At 37.2% G+C, this 22,658-nt stretch overlaps 1 protein-coding gene across 1 annotated transcript in view; it reads right to left on the reverse strand.

Moving 5' to 3' along the window:
• Window positions 1-520: 520 nt before the first annotated feature.
• LOC149545624 (disease resistance protein Roq1-like) overlaps window positions 521-22,658 on the reverse strand; it is a 34,892-nt gene continuing 12,754 nt past the window's right edge. Inside the window, exons 4-5 of the mRNA XM_089790743.1 lie at window positions 1,291-2,709; window positions 521-1,102 (exon numbers count right to left, since the gene is read on the reverse strand). Of these exons, the coding sequence (XP_089646869.1) occupies window positions 632-1,102; window positions 1,291-2,709 (1,890 nt within the window). The 3' untranslated portion in view covers window positions 521-631. The remainder of the gene's footprint in view (window positions 1,103-1,290; window positions 2,710-22,658) is intronic.

The raw sequence follows: 22,658 nt of genomic DNA on the forward strand, positions 1-22,658 counted from the left end.
TCTTTGGGAATATCAAGAAAAAGTAAAGGAAAATAATTTGAAAGGATGAAAAGGAGAGCACGATTCAATTTTGTTTAGAGACATACATTATAGATAATAAAAGAAAATGAGTGAAATATAAAAGAAAATGATTGGTTGTAAAACTTAGGCTTGCTTGAAAAGAAATGAGTAATGTTAATATTTTTTATTAGAGAAAAATGAGTCATATTGAAAATTTTTAAAAATATTTATTGTTATTAAGATAGCAAGAACTATCAAATGATAATTATTAAAATCAACATTTGAAATTGTCATTTGTCTATTTGTCTATTAATTAAAAAGAACTATTAAATTAATTAAAAAGTTTAAAAAAACTTCTCATTAGGTAAAAGAATTTCGAAGCTTAGACTACAAAATAAAAATAAATATGATAAAACAAAAACTTAAACTTTTATATTTATTAATATAAAATAAAATTCATCTTAAAAATAAATAAACTATACTCTCTCAAAAAATTAAAAGACAACTCAAACTCTATAAAGAAAGATGACATCTTTTATCCTTCTTAAATAAAATAACATAAAAGAAGAGTCATTTAATAAATAATATAACTTACACGCTTTTTCTACCCTCCGTCTTTGATGCCTATATCTCAATCCCCTTGATGTAATTTATCAACAATTGTATGATACACACCCATAACTTTCCGTTCTTCACCGTTCTTCACCTTTATGTGAAGACTCTTCTTGATTATCCCATACTTGGTTAACTCAAATCGAAAAAAATAGTCCAATTCATAAACTCCCTCTAAAAAATAGTATTCTGAAGAACCAGATGAAAATATCGTAATTATCCATTCTCCTTGACGCATCTTAATGCTACAGAAGTCGCTAAACAGTGGACGTATGTTTATATCCTCCGCTAAAGTAGAGCTGTCAACGGTAACCAAGTAGCATACAACTACTGCTTCAGTATTAGAATAAAGTATGGCAGAAGTTCCACAACCACTATTTTCAATGATTTCATGGACGCCAATACAATCACAAAACAGATCTTTGTTGAAACATGACTCCGCTCCGCCCACTGCTCTTCCAATCATCATCATTCCGTGTGACGGCACACTCTGAAATGGAGAAGAAAATATTCTCAGTTCGTGCCGAGTATTTCTTCCCAATTACAGATTGGAAAAAAAAATCGAAAATATGACTATACTATAAAAACAAATTCAGAAATAGAGATGAAGATCAGAAACGAAGTAAAAGAACGCTTATCATACATATATGATTGTCTTAAAAGTATTGATATCATTACCTTCAAATTATGAATGCAATTACGTATGAATGCATTGCTGCACTGACCAAGTCCCATCCATTGTAATGCAGGCAGCTCTTCAATACCTGATATTTTCTTATATATTTTCTTAAGTCCGGAGAGACTTGGCAGGCCCTCAAGCTCAGGACACTCACTGATAAATAGTTGTCTAAGTTTAACAAGATCACCATTTCCAGACACTCTTTGCAAATCTCTGCAACGTGTTATAGACAGACTGGTGAGTGTTGTTGGCAGAGTTATGGTCTTTAGCTTCTTACAATCTTCAATCTTGATTTTCTCCATGCAGCTTAGTCTGGAGAGACTTGGCAGCTCCTCAAGCTCAGGACACAACCAGATAATTAGCTCTCCAAGTTTAACAAGATCACCATTTCCAGAAACTCTTTGCAAATCTCTGCAACGTGTTATAGACAGACTGGTGAGTGTTGTTGGCAGAGTTATGGTCTTTAGCTTCTTACAATCTTCAATCTTGATTTTCTCCATGCAGCTTAGTCTGGAGAGATTTGACAGCTCCTCAAGCTCAGGACACAACCAGATAATTAACTCTCCAAGTTTAACAAGATCACCATTTCCAGACACTCTTTGCAAATCTCTGCAACGTGTTATAGAAAGACTGGTGAGTGTTGTTGGCAGAGTTATGGTCTTTAGCTTCTTACAATCTTCAATCTTGATTTTCTCCATGCAGCTTAGTCTGGAGAGACTTGACAGCTCCTCAAGCTCAGGACACAACCAGATAATTAGCTCTCCAAGTTTAACAAGATCACCATTTCCAGACACTCTTTGCAAATTTCTGCAACTTGTTATAGACAGACTGGTGAGTGTTGTTGGCAGAGTTATGGTCTTTAGCTTCTCACAATATTTAATCTCGATTTTGAGACTTGGCAGCTCCTCAAGCTCAGGAAAATCACTGATAGTTAGCTCTCCAAGTTTAACAAGATGACCATTTCCAGACACTCTATGCAAATCTCTGCAACGTGTTATAGACAGACTGGTGAGTGTTGTTGGCAGAGTTATGGTCTTTAGCTTCTTACAATCTTCAATCTTGATTTTCTCCATGCAGCTTAGTCTGGAGAGACTTGACAGCTCCTCAAGCTCAGGACAATCACTGATAATTAGCTCTCCAAGTTTAACAAGATCACCATTTCCAGACACTCTTTGCAAATCTCTGCAACTTGTTATAGACAGACTGGTGAGTGTTGTTGGCAGAGTTATGGTCTTTAGCTTCTCACAATAATTAATCTCAATTTTCTCCATGCAGCTTAGTCTGGAGAGACTTGGCAGCTCCTCAAGCTCAGGACACCTCCAGATAATTAGCTCTCTAAGTTGAATAGGATCGCCACTCACTGATACTTTCTGTAAATCTCTGCTACTTTTAGATAATTGATGCTGATGAGGAGAGATCTGCATGGAAAGATTTAGAACTTCATTTCTAGGATTACTTTCAGTTCAATTATTTAAGATGCATGAATGATATCTTTTGACAATGATTAGATTCTGTTATTTCACAAATAAAGCTGCATGTAAAGCGAAACTTTTCTAGATTTCTCTTACCGTTTTCATTAGCTTCGATAAGAATTTTTTTGGCATCGATTTCGATAGCTTTAAAGGCTGGAATAGCGAATTACAATAGTGAAAATCTTTGACAGAAAACTTTTATGATTAATTTCTAACTTCTCGAGGCCACTCAATACCACCTTAATACTACTAGATATTACTCCAATATTCCAATTTACTTTCCCATTCAGAGCCCTCTATTTAAGTTGAATATTTACTTGAACCTTTCAATAGTAATATGGCTCTGATCTTCATTCAGAAAGAGTGGTAAATACAAATTAAAATGGCGAACTCAGTAAGCACAGTGTTTAAAGCAAATAATGGAATTACTACAAAATATGCTTTCTTTCAAAAAACTAAGCCAATACAAAATTTACAAAAATCCTATTTCTTCAAGACAAAGTATGCAAAACAAGGCACCCTAAAAATTTCAAATCGCTTCTCCATTCTCCAATCAACGGATGAAGATGGTCGATCTGCTCAAATAAAAACTATGCACCTTCCCAAATGGTTACAAGTAAGCATCCACCTAACAAACTGAGGCTGTAGGAAAAGGTTTCTTTTTTTAAAACAAACTATGATAAACCAGTCCTTACAACAAGCAAGGGTCAAGATGGATGGATTGTTGCAAATGTTAGAAATAAATGTCATCTTTGTTATTCTTCTATCCCTAGATCTCTTAAACCACAAGATACTACGGATCCAAAATTACCCCTTAATTTTGGAAGATTCATTTTGAGAATCAAGATATATCAAAGATAAAACTTCGATTAGCAATCTTGGTCACTTGTGTTTTCAGTTGCTCTGCAACCTATTAATTTAAAGAATAAAAAAACTAAAACTATAATGTTAAAATGTTTTATTTTTTAAATATTTATTTATTTTAAATTTCTAATTTTCCATGCGTCGTTATTTTTTTTAAATATTTATTTATTTCTACCCTGCCCTGATGTGGGTGCGCTGCAGAGAGTACACTATTCTTTTTCGACTGTAAGTATAGTTTTTTTACTTCTATTTTAATTTTAAATGCATTGTCCATAAAATAATTTACCCAACTACTAATAATTTTTCGTTTTTTACATTTAAAACTTAAAAATAATTTTAAAAGTAAATTCTAGCAAGTATTAAGCTTTTTAAAGTAAATTTAAGATTTTATATAATGTTTCTTAATGTTATCCTTTAATATTAATTTAAGAGGCAATATTATTTTTCAATATTTAAATTGACGAATGAATAAGTTTTTTACTTTATTAAAAAATATTATAATTTCTTTTGAGAAATTACGATTGTATAATAAATGGATAAAAATTTGATTTAATTTTAAACGTTAAAGTTTTGCTAATATAATAGTTATTTTAAATATTTTAAATGTTATTTTTTTGCTAATATATTAGTTATTTTAAATATCAATTGGATCATGGATTTGAAGTAATATTTTTTATATTTGGTCATAACCCAGAAGGCCTTATAGTTCGGCATGTATGCTAATGATTGGATGAATCAATAAAGTGTTTCCTTTCTCCCTCTCCTTGGTGTTGTTCTCTGTGTTGTTTGCTTATGTTGTGTTACTCAGCAAGGTGGTTGGATTAGTTAGGAGTACCTCTGGCCATAGCTATTCAAATCTCTTCTTGTGTCACAACATATGCAATTTTAAAATACACCAGTGGGAAGCAAAGTGCAGAGACACATAAGAGTGAGCAGAGAAAAGAGGTGCATAGAACAACAATGTATGAGGTAGCAAATGGAGGGGATGAAGGAAGACAAAAAGTCAAGGACTCTGGCACTAGCTCCTGGGCTCGTGAAGTGGAGGAAGCATTCCCATAAGACACCATCCACACTTAGGCAGTGAAGAAAAGTGCAATTCACGCAACTACGACTGTTTTGGATCCTACTCATCCTTGATCGGATCAAGTAGCTCAATGGGTGTTCGAAGGCGAAAAATGTGTGGATAAATGCTTGCCCTCTCCCTTGGATAGAGCATCTTCCAGGCATCCCCTTGGTTTGTCAGACTCTCATGGGCTGGAGCTAATCCCTAATCATCATTTTTTGGGAAGGAAACCTAAGGGGCATAGTCATCGTTCACCTAATCCCATCCCAAGATCCCTCTATGGTCAAATGTAGAACATATCGATATTGATGTCACCAAGGAGGTTGAAGAGATTGAAATCCTTAGCAATCTCAATTTCATTTGTTGCTTCACCAATATTAGGCCTTCTAGAATAGTGGTAAATGAGTGGTGGATCACTCAAAATTCAAAGATTGAAGTCATTATGAAATTCTTGTCAAACCAATTCTTTATGGTGGTCTTCGCCAATGATGAGAGTAAGAAATGAAGCACCTGCACAAAAATTTGGTTCTTTGAAAAAAAACCTCTATGCATGATGCCCTAAAATCACAACTTTGATCCCGTGAAGTTTCATCCTTATGAGACTCCTATATGGGTGAGGTTCCCAAATTTACCATTGAAGTATTGGTCTGAATGGTGTTTGGAGAAGACTTTGGGCACATTAATTGGCATTGATCTTTGAAAAATATGTTGCATTCTTTCTTTTTTTTGCTCCATTTAAAAATATACATATGAAGTAAGCTAACTGTTAAAATTAGCTGAGTCATGACCATGTGAAATGGCAAGGTGATTAATCATTATAATTTCATATGAAGAAGAACATGTTAGCTAATCATTATGATGTTATTATAAGATTATCTTGAAATCTTGGAAAGTTGGTTATTCATCATAAATTATAGGAAGTGAAATGGTGGTTAGTCATTATGATAATAACTTCTTATAGTAATTGTGATTATATGGAGGAATATGATACTATCATGGTTAGCTAGTGTCGATAGTAAAGGCCTTGTTGTCAGCAAAGGGCAAGGTGGTGTTATTCTTGTTGGCATCTTTTAAGGGGATTGGCACCTCTATTCTCAAGGTATGTATTGCATGTGATGAGACTAAATTGTAGTCCTAAAGGCTTTTCTCGTACCTATACAGTAAGAAAGTGTCACACTCTAAACCCTTCTATCCAAGTGATTCCATGAGTTTGGAATACTTGGATGCCAGCTTAGAGCTCCCTATCCACAGAGTGCAAGAGAGTATGTTTCAAGCATAAGAAGGCTCTTAGCTGAGCCTTAGAGATACTCTTCTTGCTAGTAAACCATATGATAGGAGGTTCTTTGAGACAAGATGCAAGAGTGCAAGTGTCCACAAAGGGATTCCTCAAATATGTAATGCAAGCATGAATCTACGCTAGAATGGAATGAACAAATGCAAATAGATTAAACAAATGAGATGTGTTACAAAACTAGCCTAGTTATGCTATGTGATATTAGGTTGTTGCAAAAGAGAAGCTAATCTACATGCAACTACACTAAAATTCGATGGATGATAGCAAGTAAACAAGAAGTAGAAGTTCTCCACAAAGCTCTTCAAATATTCAAATGGTAAACCTGTAGCATAATAATACTCAAGAGTGTGGATCCTTTGAGGGGGAAAGCTCTCTCTCATTTAAAGATTTATGTACAGTGGAAATCAAGATCAAATGATGGATGATCAAGGGTGGAGTTTGAAAATGAGATTGATCCATGTGCACACACAAGTCAACCAATAAACAAAGAGTTGACTTTGCATATAAGACAAAAAGAGTCTTTTCGTTTAATTTGAAAAATAGAAATAATGCTTTATGTGTGCACATTGAGTGGGTTAGGAGAATGAGGTATTTTATAAAATTAAAAAGGGACATGTTATTTTAATGAAATAATGAACCTAGGATAGTGTAGTCAAACTATAGATTATAATCAAATTAATTGATTTTTAGCAATTTGGTCTGGGTAAATGATTAAATATTTTAGCCAAAATGTTGAGAAGGGGGCTAATAGTCTAGACAACCATTTATAGGTGATTGCAATACCCATTGGTGTACTTCAAGATATTCCCACTTAGAAATTCTCTTTTTGACACACTAATACTAGATATTTCTTTGTTATTAATGTATACTTCCCTATTAAATTTGAAATTTGTGGCAATAAAATATTTACAGAGTCCTCTCTTTTAGCTTAAGCATGTTCCTTCCTCAGATTTGGAAGACCAAAGACATAAACTACAAAGATTGTAACCAAGGATGCAAACGCCAAAGTTCATGCCTATAGTGTGGTGGGCTTTGATGTAAGTGTTGACATATCATTCAAGTTTGTTATTAGTGACACACACTTATTCAAATTTTGTATGGCTACCTGAGCTCACTATACATTTTATAGTGTTTTCCAAGCATATCAGTGGTTACCAAGCAGATATAGTCAGTATGAAGTCTAGCAGTATAAATTGTGCATTTCAGTGTATGCTGAGTTTATCAATGTTTACCAAGTTCACAGTTCATGTGAAGAAGCTAGTGTTTACCGAGTTAAGTCATGATAAAAAAGTGATGCCGAGTTGCACAATATCTACTAAGTCATCAGTGTAGACCGATTTCAACACTACCTTGAAAGTGATCATTATGGACCGAGCTTCTACATCTACCGAGTGCGTGACGATGCCAAGCAATGATAGTGGATGCCATGTTTAAGAACATCACAGAGTCAGTCTTCAGAACCCGAGTGTCTTCATGTGGGTCAACTTTGTAATATGTGTGTTAACTTGTATAACGGCTGACTTTGTAATTATGTAATTTGGATTAGTATATATATGTAATGTATTGCATCATATCAAAGAAATGAAATATATGAAGGAGTGTATGAATGTGAAAGTGAATGTGCAAGTAATACATTAGAAGAAGAAGGAATTGTAAAGGCCATATTAGCATAAGGTGTAGCAAAGTCTTATCTATCACAAAAAGGTGATCAATACTCAAAGGGAATCTCATTCAACAAATTCAGATACAGATCAGAGATCTACTATTTAATCCTAATAGGTGAACCAGTCAAAATCCTCTAACAAGGTAGACCTAACAGTCTCTTCATAAATTTCTTTACTGAGTGCATACTTCATTGTATGCAAAAAGGTCTCACAAGGTGGACCTAGTAGTCCTATTTGCTCCTAATAGAACAGATCATCAGAAATGATCAATGTAAGCCTTAATAGGCCAACTTTATGTTGCAATATTAAAGTTTGTGGGTATCATCCCCACCCTAGTTTTACTTTCTATTGGAAGGTTTCTGAGTCACCAAATCTTCGTGTCAAAGTTCTATGTTTTTAGTTTCTCATGCATGCAACTTCTTATAAGATAATTGAATTATTGGATTAAATTATTAAAGGTTTAGAAGTTACTGATTCAACCTTCCCCTCTCAATAACTTAGCATAGTCTTAAATATATCCAACAATTGGTATTAGAGCTTTTTGGTTCTCAAGAGAAAGTTTAACAACATGAGCAAAGATCAAGGACTTGACAAAGCTATTGAAATGTCCCTTTTCTAGTTTTATATGATATTTCAAGCCTCTAATCAGATTTTCAAAATCAAACAACCAATATTACAAAGATCCACCAATTTCTCAATAAACCCCAAATCGGGTATGTCCGAAATAGTGCCAAAAACTTCACAACTTCACATATTATTAATAAATCTGAAAATGGACTTTTTTACAGAAATTTCAGCAACATAACAGCCTACAAAATGACATTTCTAGATCTATATAGCATTTACACAAATCGCCCAAACATAGGACAAAAACCATGCTCATCAGACTCCCGAAATTAACACAAAAATGCCTGGAAACACCACAAAAACACTAATAATCTATCTCAGAAGTTTAACCACATCCCAATACATATATTCAGCTTTTATTTAACATCTTAAAGTCTGAAATACAGCAACAACCCAAATTGATACGAAATACTCAACTGAAATCACCAAACTCTCACAAAAAACACACCCTAAAACTCACAAATTTGCACTGTTTAGCACAAGGGCAAACTCTGCATGAGCTTGCACATGGAATGGCTTCAAACTCCCATCCTTAGCCTTCTTGAAAACCTACAAAATCCTATCCTTGGGTCTCCTTCTCCATAGGTTTGGCAGCCTCTGAAGAACAACAAAGCAATAAGCGAAAATCAAGTTTTGGAATCAGCCCAAAATGCCTCCAAACCCCTCAAAAGAGGGCATAACCCTAACTCATGTCCAAGAGGGGTTAATAAAACATATTTTAATAATAATTTTCATTTATTAGTCCAACGGTTTTCAAAGATTAACCCCCTTTTTCTAAAACTTCACCTTCTTCAGCCCGCTTGCCTTGGCAAAAATTATTATTTTTAATTATTTGAAAAGGGACATGACAAGTCCTCCCCTCCCAAATATTGCTTGTCCTCAAGCAATGGCTGAATAATAAACCAGTCAATCCACCTAGATCCCAAATGTAGTGATGAACTATACTACTATCAATTAACATAGGCTCCTGCAATATCCTCTGCAATATAACCAAGAGGAATCCATAACCAAACTGACAATTACAGCTCAACCAAACTCCAAAATCACCACTACCACAGTCAAAAACCCACGAGACACAAACTCTTAGAGCATTAGAACCCAAGTAAAGTGGACAAATCAAACTGCCAACACAGTAAATACCATCAACGCATCCCGCTGGCCTATATGGAATGTACAATCCAACTCTGCAACAATGGTGGACGCTCCTGAATGAAACTGTACCAAGTATGGAGAATCCACACATTGTACAACTCTTGCAGTCAACACAACTCTGCAAATCACCGGCCACTGTCTCATAACCATAACTCCCATGCACTGCTAATGATGAAAAGACATTACAAGATAAATAGCAAGAAATGGAACCCAAACCAAATTTGCCATGAACAAGTGATACAGCCCAGTGTGACTAACCACCAGCTAATTTAGGAGATGTCATAGCCAAAGGAGTAGAATCAATAACAACAACTGCTGAAGCATCACTCCCAAACTCCTGCTCTAAGTCATGTATTATCAAGCTGTCAACTGCAGAACCTATCGCCATGTCATGCTCATCACAACTCTCATCCCGAAGCATCAAACCATCCCATAACTAATGACAAGCACTATGAACCAAAGTACATCTCTGTATCATCATCTCATCAACATGGTCATCAAAGGTAAATTGATGAGCATACCTCACAGTGTAGTGCCGATAGAATGCACCAATCTCAATCGGTGGCTCAGACTGCAATCCAGATGAAACTAACTGCAATTGATCAGTAACCAAGTTGGAATTGACTACTACCTCCGAAGACATTTCCAAGGGAGTAATATTACTAGCAGGAACCATGCCAACTGTCGGCTCACCAACATCACACATGATCTTTGATACAACATCTCTAGTCTCTGTGCCATTAGTACTAGAGGCCACCACCATGTCAAGCATACCACAACAATTTGCTGCAGCACCCAACTCAACTGAACCTGACTCTAGTGGGAATGAACCCGATATGCCAATGTTAGTATCAAGGATGGATGCATCCCCATCTCCACTGTCTCTGACAATCTTGACCATGGACATCCTCAAATCACTAAACACCACAGCTTGTGACTATACAAAATCTAGTAAAGATTACAGTCGCTCCAACTCCATGGTCACCTTAGTCAAATGAAACTACGACTCCTTGAAAGCCAACTGTGTACTCTCAAGAATCTTAGAAGTCACCTCGAGTTGCTGAGTAAGCTCACTCACCTCATCTTCCTTGGCCAATAATGTGTCATATGTTGTACTCCCCCACTCCATAAGATAATCTCTGTCAGCTACCAACTGCATATAATTCTGTCTCAAAATCTGAATAGCCTCTCATAAAGAGTGGATCTCTGTCAAGGAAAGATAACTGCCTTCCTGCTCATCACTAGCAAGAGAACCCCATCCATAAACTACTAACAACGGACGAGTAGCATCGAAATGCTGGCAAGTGATAGCAATGTCTCGCTCACTAACTCTCAACTGATTAGACACATGATGGCACTAGCTAGACTGTCTCCTACAAACCTCCTCTGATGCACTATCTAAAGGAGTATCCTCAAAGTTACTAGTCTCTAGAGTATTACCATCCATATCCTATGAATCAACTCCAAATCTCATATCAACATACGGAGTGGGTATGTGCAGGATCATGGTGTGCCAAAAAGTGGCAATGTGAAAAAAATAGAGTTTGAACACATCTAAAAGCGCTTCAAAATCCGCTCTGACTTTTTTTCACCTATCTAGGTACCAAACCTAGAAAGTAAGGCCCAATCCTTATCGGATATCCGATTTGAGATCGGATATCGGATCTCATATCGAATATCTGATATGAGATCTGATATCCGATATTGGCGGCATAAAAATTGGAGGGAAAAGGCACAAAAATTAGAGGGAAAATCAAATTTCTAAGTGATATAACTAATTTGAGTTATGAAATATGTAAAGATATAATATATAATATAATAACATAACTATTATATATAAAATAATATATAATCTATATATTATATAATAATATAATATAATATTTTATATATATATATATAACATAATGTAAAGATATAATATATAATCTATTAATATATAATAATATATTATTTTATTATTATTATTATTATCTATAAATATAATATATATTATTATAATATATTATTATTATTTTTACTATATTTTTATTAAATATAATAATGTAATATATTATATATATGTTATTAATACATATTATTATTATTATCATATATAAATTATAATCTATAATATATTATTATTATTATTATCATATGTAAATTATAATATATAATATATTATGTTATTATTATTATAATCTATAAATTATATATATATATGATTGTTATACAATATTATTATTATTTTTACTATATTATTTCTAGTGGAGTCATTTATATGGGTCAAAAGGGCTCACAGGATGACCTATGACCCCTTTCGACACATTCCATGATGACATATGTCCCTAAGGGATCCTAGGACCCCTAGGGACATATTAGAATAGTTTATATGGGTCGAAGGGGGCCATAGGATGACCTATGAACCCTTTCAACATATTACAAGATGACATTTGTCCCTAGGGGTCCTAGGACACTTAGGGACATATTAGAATCATTCATATGGGTCGAAGGGGATCATAGGGTGACCAATGACCACCTTCGACACATTCTACGATGACATATGTCCTTAGGGGTCCTAAGACCTATAGGGACATATTAGAATCATTCATATGGGTCGAAAGGGATCATAGGGTGACATATGACCCCCTTCGACACATTCCACAATGACATATGTCCCTAAGAGTCCTAAGACCCCTAGGGACATATTAGAATCTTTCATATGGTTTGAAGGGGGTCATAGGGTGAACTATGACCCCCTTCGACACATTACATGATGACATATGTCCCTAGGGGTCCTAGGACACCTAGGGACATATTAGAATGCTTCATATGGGTCAAAGGGGGTCATAGGTTGACCTATGACCCCCTTTGACCCATTAAATGATGACATGTGTCTCTAGGGGTCCTAGGACCCCTAGGGACATATTAGAATCATTCTTATTGGTCAAAGGGGCTCATAGGGTGACCTATGACCCCCTTTGACCCATTAGATGATGACATATGTCCCTAGAGGTCCTAGGACCCCTAGGGACATATTAGAATCGTTTTAATGGGTCAAAGGGGGTCATAGATTGACTTATGACCCTCTTCGACACATTACATGACAACATATGTCTCTAGGGGTCCTAAGACACATAGAGATGTATTAGAATGCTTCATATGGGTCAAATGGTGTCATAGGTTGACCTATGACCCCCTTCTACCCATTAAATGATAACATACATAGCTAGGGGTCCTAGGACCCCTAGGGACATATTACAATCGTTCTTATGGGTCAAAGGGGGTCATAGGTTGACCTATAAGCCCCTTTGACCCATTACATGATGACATATGTCCCTAGGGGTCCTAGGAACCCTAGGGACTTACAATCGTTCTTATGAGTCAAAGGGGGTCATAGGTTGACCTATAACCCCCTTTGACCCATTACATGACGACATATGCCCCTAAGGGTCCTAAGAACCCTAGGGACATATTAGAATGTTTCATATGGGTCAAAGGGGATCATAGGTTGACCTATGACCCCCTTCGAACCATTAAATGACAACATATATCCCTAGGGGTCCTAGAACACCTAAGGACATATTAGAATCTTTGACCCATTACATGATGATATATGTCCCCAAAGGTCCTAAGATCCCTAGGGACATATTAGAATCATTCATATGGGTTAAAGGGGGTCATAGATTGACCTATGACCCTGTTCAACCCAATACATGATGACATATGTCCCCAAGGGTCCTAGGATCCCTCGGGACATATTAGAATCGTCATATGGGTCAAAGGGGATCATAGGTTTACCAATGACCCCCTTTGACCCATTAAATGATGATATATGTCCCTACCGGTCTTAGGACCCCTAGGGACATATTAGAATTGTTCTTATGGATCAACTGGGGTCATAGGTTGACCTATGACCCCCTTCAACCCATTAAATGATGACATTTGTCTCTAGGGGTTCTAGGACCCCTAATGACATATTAGAATCGTTCTTATGGGTCAAAGGGGGTCATAGGTTGACCTATAACCCCCTTTGACCCATTACATGACGAAATATGTCCCTAGGGGTCCTAAAACCCTTGGGGACCCTATGACCCCTTTTGACCCATTACTTGACGACATATGTCCATAGGGGTCCTAGGACCCCTAGGGACATATTACAATGCTTCATATGGGTCAAAACGGGTCATAGGTTGACATATGACCCCCTTCAACCAATCAAATGATGACATATCTCCCTAGGGGTCCTAGGACCCCTAGGGACATATTAGAATCATTTTTATGGCTCAAAGGGGGTCACAGGTTAACCTTTGACCCACTTCGACATATTACATGATGACATATGTCCCTAGGGGTCCTAGGACCACTAGGAACATATTAGATTCGTTCATATGGGTCAAAGGGGGTCAGAGGTTGACCTATGACCCCCTTCGACCCATTAAATGATGACATGTCCCTAGGGGTCCTAGGAGCCCTAGGGACATATTAGAATCATTCTTATGTGTCATAGGTTGACCTATGACCCCCTTTGACCAATTACATGATGACATATTTCTCTAGGGGTCCTAGGACCCCTAGGAATGTCTTAAAATTGTTCATGACCCATTACATGATGACATATGTCCCTAGGGGTCCTAGGACCCCTAGGGACATATTAGAATCTTTCATATGGGTCTAAGGTGGTCATAGGTTGACCTATGACCCCCTTCGACGCATTATATGACGATATATGTCCCTAGGGGTCCTAGGACCCGTAGGGACATATTAGAATCGTTTATATGGATCAAAGGGGGTCATAGGTTGACCTATGATTTGCTTGGACCTATTAAACGATGACATATGTTCTTAGGGGTCTTAGGACCCTTAGGGACATATTAGAATCATTCGTATGGGTCAAAAGGAGTCATAGGTTGACCTATGACCACTTTCGACACATTACATGATGACATATGTCCCTAGGGGTCGTAGGACCCTTAGGGACATATTAGAATGCTTGATATGAGTCAAACGGGGTCATATGATGACCTATGACCCCCTTTTATCTATTAAATGACAAGACATATTAGAATTGTTCTTATGGGTCAAAGGGGGTCATAGGTCACTTCGAACCATTACATGACGACATATGTCCATAGGGATCTTAGGACCCCTACGGACATATTAGAATGCTTCATATGGGTCAAAAGGGTTCATAGGTTGACCTATGACCCCCTTCGACCCATTAAATGACGACATATGTCCATAGGTGTCCTAGGACACCTAGGGACATATTAGAATGCTTCATATGGGTCAAAGGGTGTCATAGGTTGACCTATGACCCCCTCCGACCCATTAAATGACGACATATATCCCTAGGGGTCCTAAGACCCCTAGGGACATATTAGAATCATTCTTATAGGTCAAAGTGGGTCATAGGTTGACCTATTACCCCCTTCGACCTATTACATGATGATATATGTCCCTAGGGACATATTAGAATTGTTCTTATGGGTCAAAGAGGGTTATAGGGTGACGTATGACCCCATTTGACTCATAAAATGATGACATATGTCCCTAGGTGTCCTATGACCCCTAGAAACATATTAGAATCGTTCTTATGGGTCAAAGGGGGTCATAGGTTGACTTATGACCCCCTTCGACCCATTAAATGATGACATATATCCCTAGGGGTCCTGGGACCCCTAGGGATATATTAGAATCATTCTTATGAGTCAAAGGGGGTCATAAGTTGACCTATGATCCCCTTCGACCCATTACATGACGACATATGTCCCTAGGGGTCTTAAGACCCAAAGGGACATATTAGAATCCTTTTAATAGGTCAACAGGGTTCATAGGGTGACCTATGACCCCCTTCGACCCATTACGTAATGACATATGTTCATAGGGGTCTTAGGACCCCTAGAGACATATTAGAATGCTTCATATGGGTTAAAGGGGGTCATAGGTTGATCTATGACCTCTTTCGACCTATTAAATGATGACATAGGACCCCTAGGAACATATTAGAATCATTTTTATGGCTCAAAGGGGGTCATTTGTTAACCTATGACACCCTTCGACATATTACATGATGACATATTTCCATAGGGGTCCTAGGACCCCTAAGAACATATTGGATTCATTCATATGGGTCTAAGGGGGTCATAAGTTGACCTATGACCCCCTTTGACCCATTACATGACGACATATGTCCCTAGGGGTCCTAGGACATATAAGGACATATTAGAATCATTCTTATGGGTCAAAGGAGGTCATAGGTTGACTTATGACCCACTTCGACACATTACATGATGACATATGTCCCTAGGGGTCCTAGGACACCTAGGGACATATTAGAATGCTTCATATGGGTCAACGGGTGTCATAGGTTGACCTATGACCCCCTTCGACCCATTAAATGATGACATATATAGCTAGAGATCTTAGGACCCCTAGGGACATATTACAATCATTCTTATGGATCAAAGGGGGTCATAGGTTGGCCTATAACCCCCTCTGACCCATTACATGACGACATATGTCCCTAGGGTCCTAGGACCCCTAGGGAGATATTAGAATGCTTCATATGGGTCAAAAGGGGTCATAGGTTGACCTACGACCCCCTTCAACCCATTAAATGACAACATATATCCCTAGGGTTCTTAGGACCCTTAGGGACATATTAGAATCTTCGACACATTACATGACAACATATGTTCCCAGGGGTTCTAGGATCCCTCGGGACATATTAGAATCATTCATATGGGTTAAAAGGGGTCATAGGTTGACCTATGACCCCGTTTGACCCATTACATGATGACATATGTCCCAAGGGGTCCTAGGATCCCTAGGGACATATTAGAATCATATATATGGGTCAAAGGGGGTCCTAGGGACTTATTGGAATCATTCTTATGGGTCAAAGGGGGTCATAGCTTGACCTATGACCCCCTTGGACACATTACATGACGACATATGTCCCTAGGGGTTCTAAAACCCCTAGGGACATATTAGAATAGTTCTTATCGGTCAAAGGGGCTAATAGGGTGACCTATGACCCCCTTTGACCCATTACATGATGACATATGTCCTAGGGATATATTAGAATCGTTCTTATGGGTGTAAGGGGCTCATAGGTTGACTTATAACCCACTTTGACACATTACATGATGACATATGTCCCTAGGAGTCCTAAGACCCTTAGGGACATATTAGAATGCTTCATATGGGTCAAAGGTTGTCATAGGTTGACCTATGACCCCCTTCAACCCATTAAATGATGACATATGTGCCTAGCGGTCCTAGGACCCCTAGGGACATATTAGAATCATTCTTATGGGTCAAAGCAGGTCATAGGTTGTCCTATGACCCCCTTTGACCCTTTAAATTATGACATATGTCCTTAGGGGTCCTAGGACCCCTAGAGACATATTAGAATCATTCTAATGGGTTCAAGGGGGTCATAGGTTGAACTATGACCCCTATGAGCCCCTTCGACAGATTACATGATGAAATATGTCCCTAGGTGTCTAAGGACCCCTAGGGACATATTAGAATTGTTCATATGGGTCAAATGGGGTCATAGTTTGACCTATGACCCCCTCCAACCCATTACATGACAACATATGTCCATAGGGGTCCTAGGATCCCTAGGGACATATTAGAATCGTTCATATGGGTCAAAGTGGCTCATAGGTTGATTTATGACCCCCTTCGACCCATAAGAACGATTCTAATATCTACCTAGGGGTGTTAGGACCCCTAAGAACATATGTCATCATTTAATAGGTCGAAGGGGATCATAGATACCCCTATGGGCCCCTTTGACCCATAAGAACGATTCTAATATGTCCCTAGGGTTCTTAGGACCCCTTAGGGACATATGTCATCATGTAATGGGTCGAAAGGGGTCATAGGTCAACCTATGACCCCCTTAGACCTATAAGAACGATTCTTATATGTCCTTATGGGTCCTAGTAACCCTAGGGACATATGTCATCATGTAATGGGTCGAAGGGGGTGATAGGTCAACCTATGATGCCCTTTCACTGACATGAATGATTCTAATATGTCCTTAGGGGTCCTAGGACCCCTAGGGACATGTCATCATTTAATGGGTTGAAGGGGATCATAGGTCAACCTATGACCCCCTTTGACACATAAGAATGATTCCAATATGTCTCTAAGGGTTCTAGGACCCCTTTGGACATATGTCATCATGTAATGTGTCGAAGGGGGTCATAGGTCAACCTATCACCCCCTTTGACCCATAAGAAGCATTCTAATATGTCCCTAAGGGGTCGTATGACTCCTAGGGACATATGTCATCATGTAATGGGTCAAAGGGGGTCATAGGTCAACCTATGACCTCCTTAGACCTATAAGAACGATTCTAATATGTTCCTAGGGTTTCGAGGACCCTTAGGGACATATGTCATCATGTAATGGTTTGAAGTGGGTCATAGGTCAACCTATGACCACCTTTGAACCATAAGAATGATTTTAATATTTCCCTAGGTGTCCCAAGACCCCTAGGGACATATGTCATCATGTAATGCGTCGAAAGGGGTCATAGGTCAACCTATGACCCCCTTTGTCCTATAAGAACGATTCTCATATGTCCCTAGGGGTCGTAGGACCCCTAGGTACAAATGTTGTCATTTAATGGGTCGAAGGGGATCATAGGTCAATCTATGACCCCCTCGATCCATATGGATGATTCTAATATGTCCCTAGGGGTCCTAGGACCCATAGGGACATATGTCGACATGTAATGTGTCGAAGGGGGTCGTAGATCAACTTATGACACCCTTTGACCCATAAGAATGATTCTCATATGTCCTTAGGGTCCTAGGGACATATGTTGTCATGTAATGGGTCCAAGGGGGTCATACGTCCTATGACCCCCTTGACCCATATGAACAATTCTAATATGTCCCTAGGGGTCCTATGACCCCTAGGGACATATGTCATCATTTAATGGGTCAAAAGGGGTCATAGGACAACCTATGACCTCCTTTGACCCAAATTAACAATTCTAATATGTCTCTAGGGGTCTTAGGAGCCCTAGTGACATATGGCATCATTTAATGGGTCGAATGGGATCATAGGTCAACCTATGACCCCCTTTTACCCATATGAACAATTCTAATATGTCCCTAAGTGTCCTATGACCCGTAAGGACATATGTCATGATGTAATGTGTCAAAGGGGGTCATAGGTTGACCTATGACCCCATTTGACCCATAAGAATGATTCATATATATATATATATATATATATATATATATTACGTTATTATATTTAGTAAAAATAATAATATAAATTATATTTATAGATTATAATGAGAATAACATAATATATTATTATATATTAATATATTATATGTTATATCTTTACATTACGTTATTATATATATATATATATATATATATATATATATATATATATATTATAATACATATTTACATAGTAATATAACAAAAATAATTTATAAATCATAAGCTATAAGTCTTAAATCCAGTTTTATCTCCAAAATGGGTTGGGATTTCAAATTTTCCACCAAAATTCACCTAGTCATATCAATCGGATATCCGATGTCAAATCCGATATCCGATTTGAAATCCGATATCTGATTAGGCTTGGTATTTACCAAGCCTACCTGGTCAACCCAAAAGACGTGTTTGAAGAGGGATTTAGTGATACTCAGACTTCGAGTAGTCGTCTAACAATGTTATTTTCATTGAAATTGAATGAAATGAAAAAGGGTTTTTTAATATCGCTCTCGAGATTTCATCAATATAATTTCTGTCAAATTCTGAGATTGATAAGTATTTATTAGTTAATTATCAATGAAGATTATTGTAAAGTGTTGATTGACATGCTGATTGAAAAACAGCTATAATTTTCAAACGGTATAACATTTTTTAAATCTAAAAGTTGTGTCACATTCTATGCTTCGCCTAGTATAAGAAAAAATAAAATAAAATAAAATTTGATAAAATTTTCTATTAATTAAGGTGGTCAGACACGGGACTTTTTTTTTCGAAAAAGTTTTGGTAGAAAATTCATATTTAATTATTTATTTGGAATAAAAATACCAAAAAATATGCATCACATTCGGGCATGAGTCTACTTTTCATATCTATAATTATATTAAAAATATATTATCATTTGATTTTGATTAAGGTGGTCAGACATACACCATTTTGTTTTTGCCCTGAAATTTTTGTAGTACTGCATTAAAATTCAAACTTTTGACGAATCAATTATTTTTTTCTCCTGATAAGGCCTAGTAGTTTAGAAACTACATTCAATTTCCTACAGATTATTTTCTTACAACTTTTTTATATAAAGTCCTTAAACACTTTAAAATTATGTGTCAAGTTGACATAACCCTGATTCTCTGATTTTTCACTGCCACTTAAGGCCATAGTTTGGTACACCATGATCATGCACATACCCAGGTATCAAAAACTGTAGCACTACTGTCCAACTCCTCTGTACCAAAAGAAACTGCCGAGGAAACTAAGTCTTCAAAACTGCCCACTGCATCCTCCTGGATGTCATCAATGCAAATATGATCCTGGGACTCATCTGTACACATTGCCAAATATGAAAGATCATCAACACATTCCAGCAAGTATAGTCGACTGGATATATGAACAAAGCCCAACACCAGTGTATAAAAACTAATACCAACATCGGACAAGCTGCTAGTACAAGAAAAGACAACATTGTGCAATCTGCTAATCAAATCCATGATAGCACCCAAACAAACACTGCTACCAAAAAGTGTTAAAGATCTGAAGTCAACTAAATCCCAAATGCCAATATAACAATCTCGAGTCCATATCCGTAAACTAGAATCAGCTGGTAACTTAAGAAAACTCCTCACCTGAGTAATGTGACCAATACCAACTAACTCCACATACCTGTCATGATGAGATAATGAAGTCACAATACTGTCTTTGTTCACTTTTAGCTGGCTGGACAAATCATGTGAAGTACTACCAGCCTCAACCTCATGTGACGAAGCATCTAACTGTGCCTGGGACTCTTTCTCAGCAAAGTCATGAATGCTCAATGTCTGCTCATCTCTACCAGGTATCTCACCATCATGCACAACAACATCCTCATAATCATCATCTGAACCCACTACACTGTAGTCAGTGCCTGTTGTAACTATACCATCCTGAATACTTGTGACATCACCCTTTGACGACCTGTATACAATTGTCTCAATTTGAGTATCAAGTTGACCATTACTATCAATCTGCATAATATCCTTTCTCACTACCTCTTGTGGCGGAGTAGAATCTGAGACCTCTGCTTGGCTATAAGCTAGTTTCTCAAACTCCTCATGCAAGTTCTTGGTAATTGTGTCATCTGCCCTATGAGAAAATTTGCCAAATAGAAATCCAATCAACTTATCCACCTTAGCTGGGTCGGACAACATGTCATTCATCATACGGTGGTGCTCAACCAACTGTTCAGACATTTCATGGCTTATTTTCCTAATTTTATCTCGAATGTCTAAATAACCATCCTTTCTACTGTTCTGACTCTGGATATCAATTTTTCAAGATTGTGTCCTCTAAGACTCTGTACTATACCTGTCCATTCTAGATAAAGTAGAATGTAACCCCAATAGGTTATAACTTCTTCAAGCACCAAGAATCTTTATACTTCAATTGTTTGACATTTCGTCGAACACTTTGCAAGCAAGGGGTCGTATGACTGATATAATTTTTTAGATTGTTGCAAGGACTCTTGTTTCAATTTGCATCAAAGAGAATGCTTACAAAAGGACTCCAGATTGTCTAAACAATGACCTAACATGAATGTGCAACTAATTTGGCTTTTATTCAATACAAATATGAGACTTAAACTACTTGCAATATGCAGCTACAACAACTAGCAATTATGACAAATACCTTGGATGTCTTGGAAGAATTTCTTTGCCATTTCATCTGGATCAGCTATACTTTTTTCTTCCTTGGATTTTTTACTTTTACTTTCAACTAGAGGTTTGATCAAAATTTCTTTATTCTTTTCTCGCTGCAAATATCCCTTTTCTCTTTCACTTAGTTGCATGCAACCATAAATTTTGACATGCAGCTGATTAGAAGCAACATGCAACCACCAAATTCACCAAGAACTAACATGCAAATGATTAGAAGTAGCATGCAACCATAAATTTTGACATGCAGTTGATTAGAAGCAACATGCAACCATAAATTATGACATGCAAGATTTGGGTAGTTGTCAAAACTGACAAGCAAACTTCTACAAACCCTTAGGCTGGCAAGATGATGGCTCTGATACCACTAAAATGTCCCTTTTCTGGTTTTATATGATATTTCAAGCCTTTAATCAGATTTTCAAAACCAAACATCCAATAATACAAAGATCCACCAATTTCTCAATAAACCCCAAATCAGGTATGTCCGAAATAATGCCAAAAACTTCACAACTTCACATATTATTAATAAATCTGAAAATGGACATTTTTACAGAAATTTCAGCAAAATAACGGCCTACAAAATGATATTTCCAGATCTATATAGCGTTTACACAAAGCGCCCAAACGTAGGACAAAAACCATGCTCATTGGGCTCCCGAAATTAACACAAAAATGCTCAGAAACACCACAAAAACACTAATAATCTATCTCAAAAGTTTAACCACGTCCCAATACATATATTCAACTTTATTTTAACATCTTAAAGTCTGAAATACAGAAGCAACCCAAACTGATATGAAATACTCAACCGAAATCACCAAACTCGCACAAAAAACACAGCCGAAAACTCACAAATTTGCGCTGTTCAGCACAAGGGCAAACTCTGCATGAGCTTGCACATGGAATGGCTTCAAACTCCCATCCTTAGCCTTCCTAGAAACCTGGGTCTCCTTCTCCACAGGTTTGGCAGCCTCTGAAGAACAACAAAGCAATAAGCGAAAATCAAGTTTTGGAATCAGCCCAAAATGCCTCCAAACCCCTTAAAAGAGGGCATAACCCTAACTCACGTCCAAGAGGGGTTAATAAAACATATTTTAATAATAATTTTCATTTATTAGTCCAACGGTTTCAAAGATTAACCCCCTTTTTCTAAAACTTCACCTTCTTAGGCCTGCCTGCCTTGGCAAAAATTATTATTTTTAATTATTTCAAAAGGGACATGACAGCTACTGATAATGAAAAATTGGATATGGAAATGGCCATTGCCCAACTAAAGAAAGCAAAAGAGAAACTCTCCCAATCCTT

The sequence above is a fragment of the Cupressus sempervirens genome, chromosome 7, assembly GCF_028749045.1.
Source record: "Cupressus sempervirens isolate cs-2001-9-10 chromosome 7, ASM2874904v1, whole genome shotgun sequence".
In the NCBI taxonomy this organism is placed as follows: domain Eukaryota; kingdom Viridiplantae; phylum Streptophyta; class Pinopsida; order Cupressales; family Cupressaceae; genus Cupressus; species Cupressus sempervirens.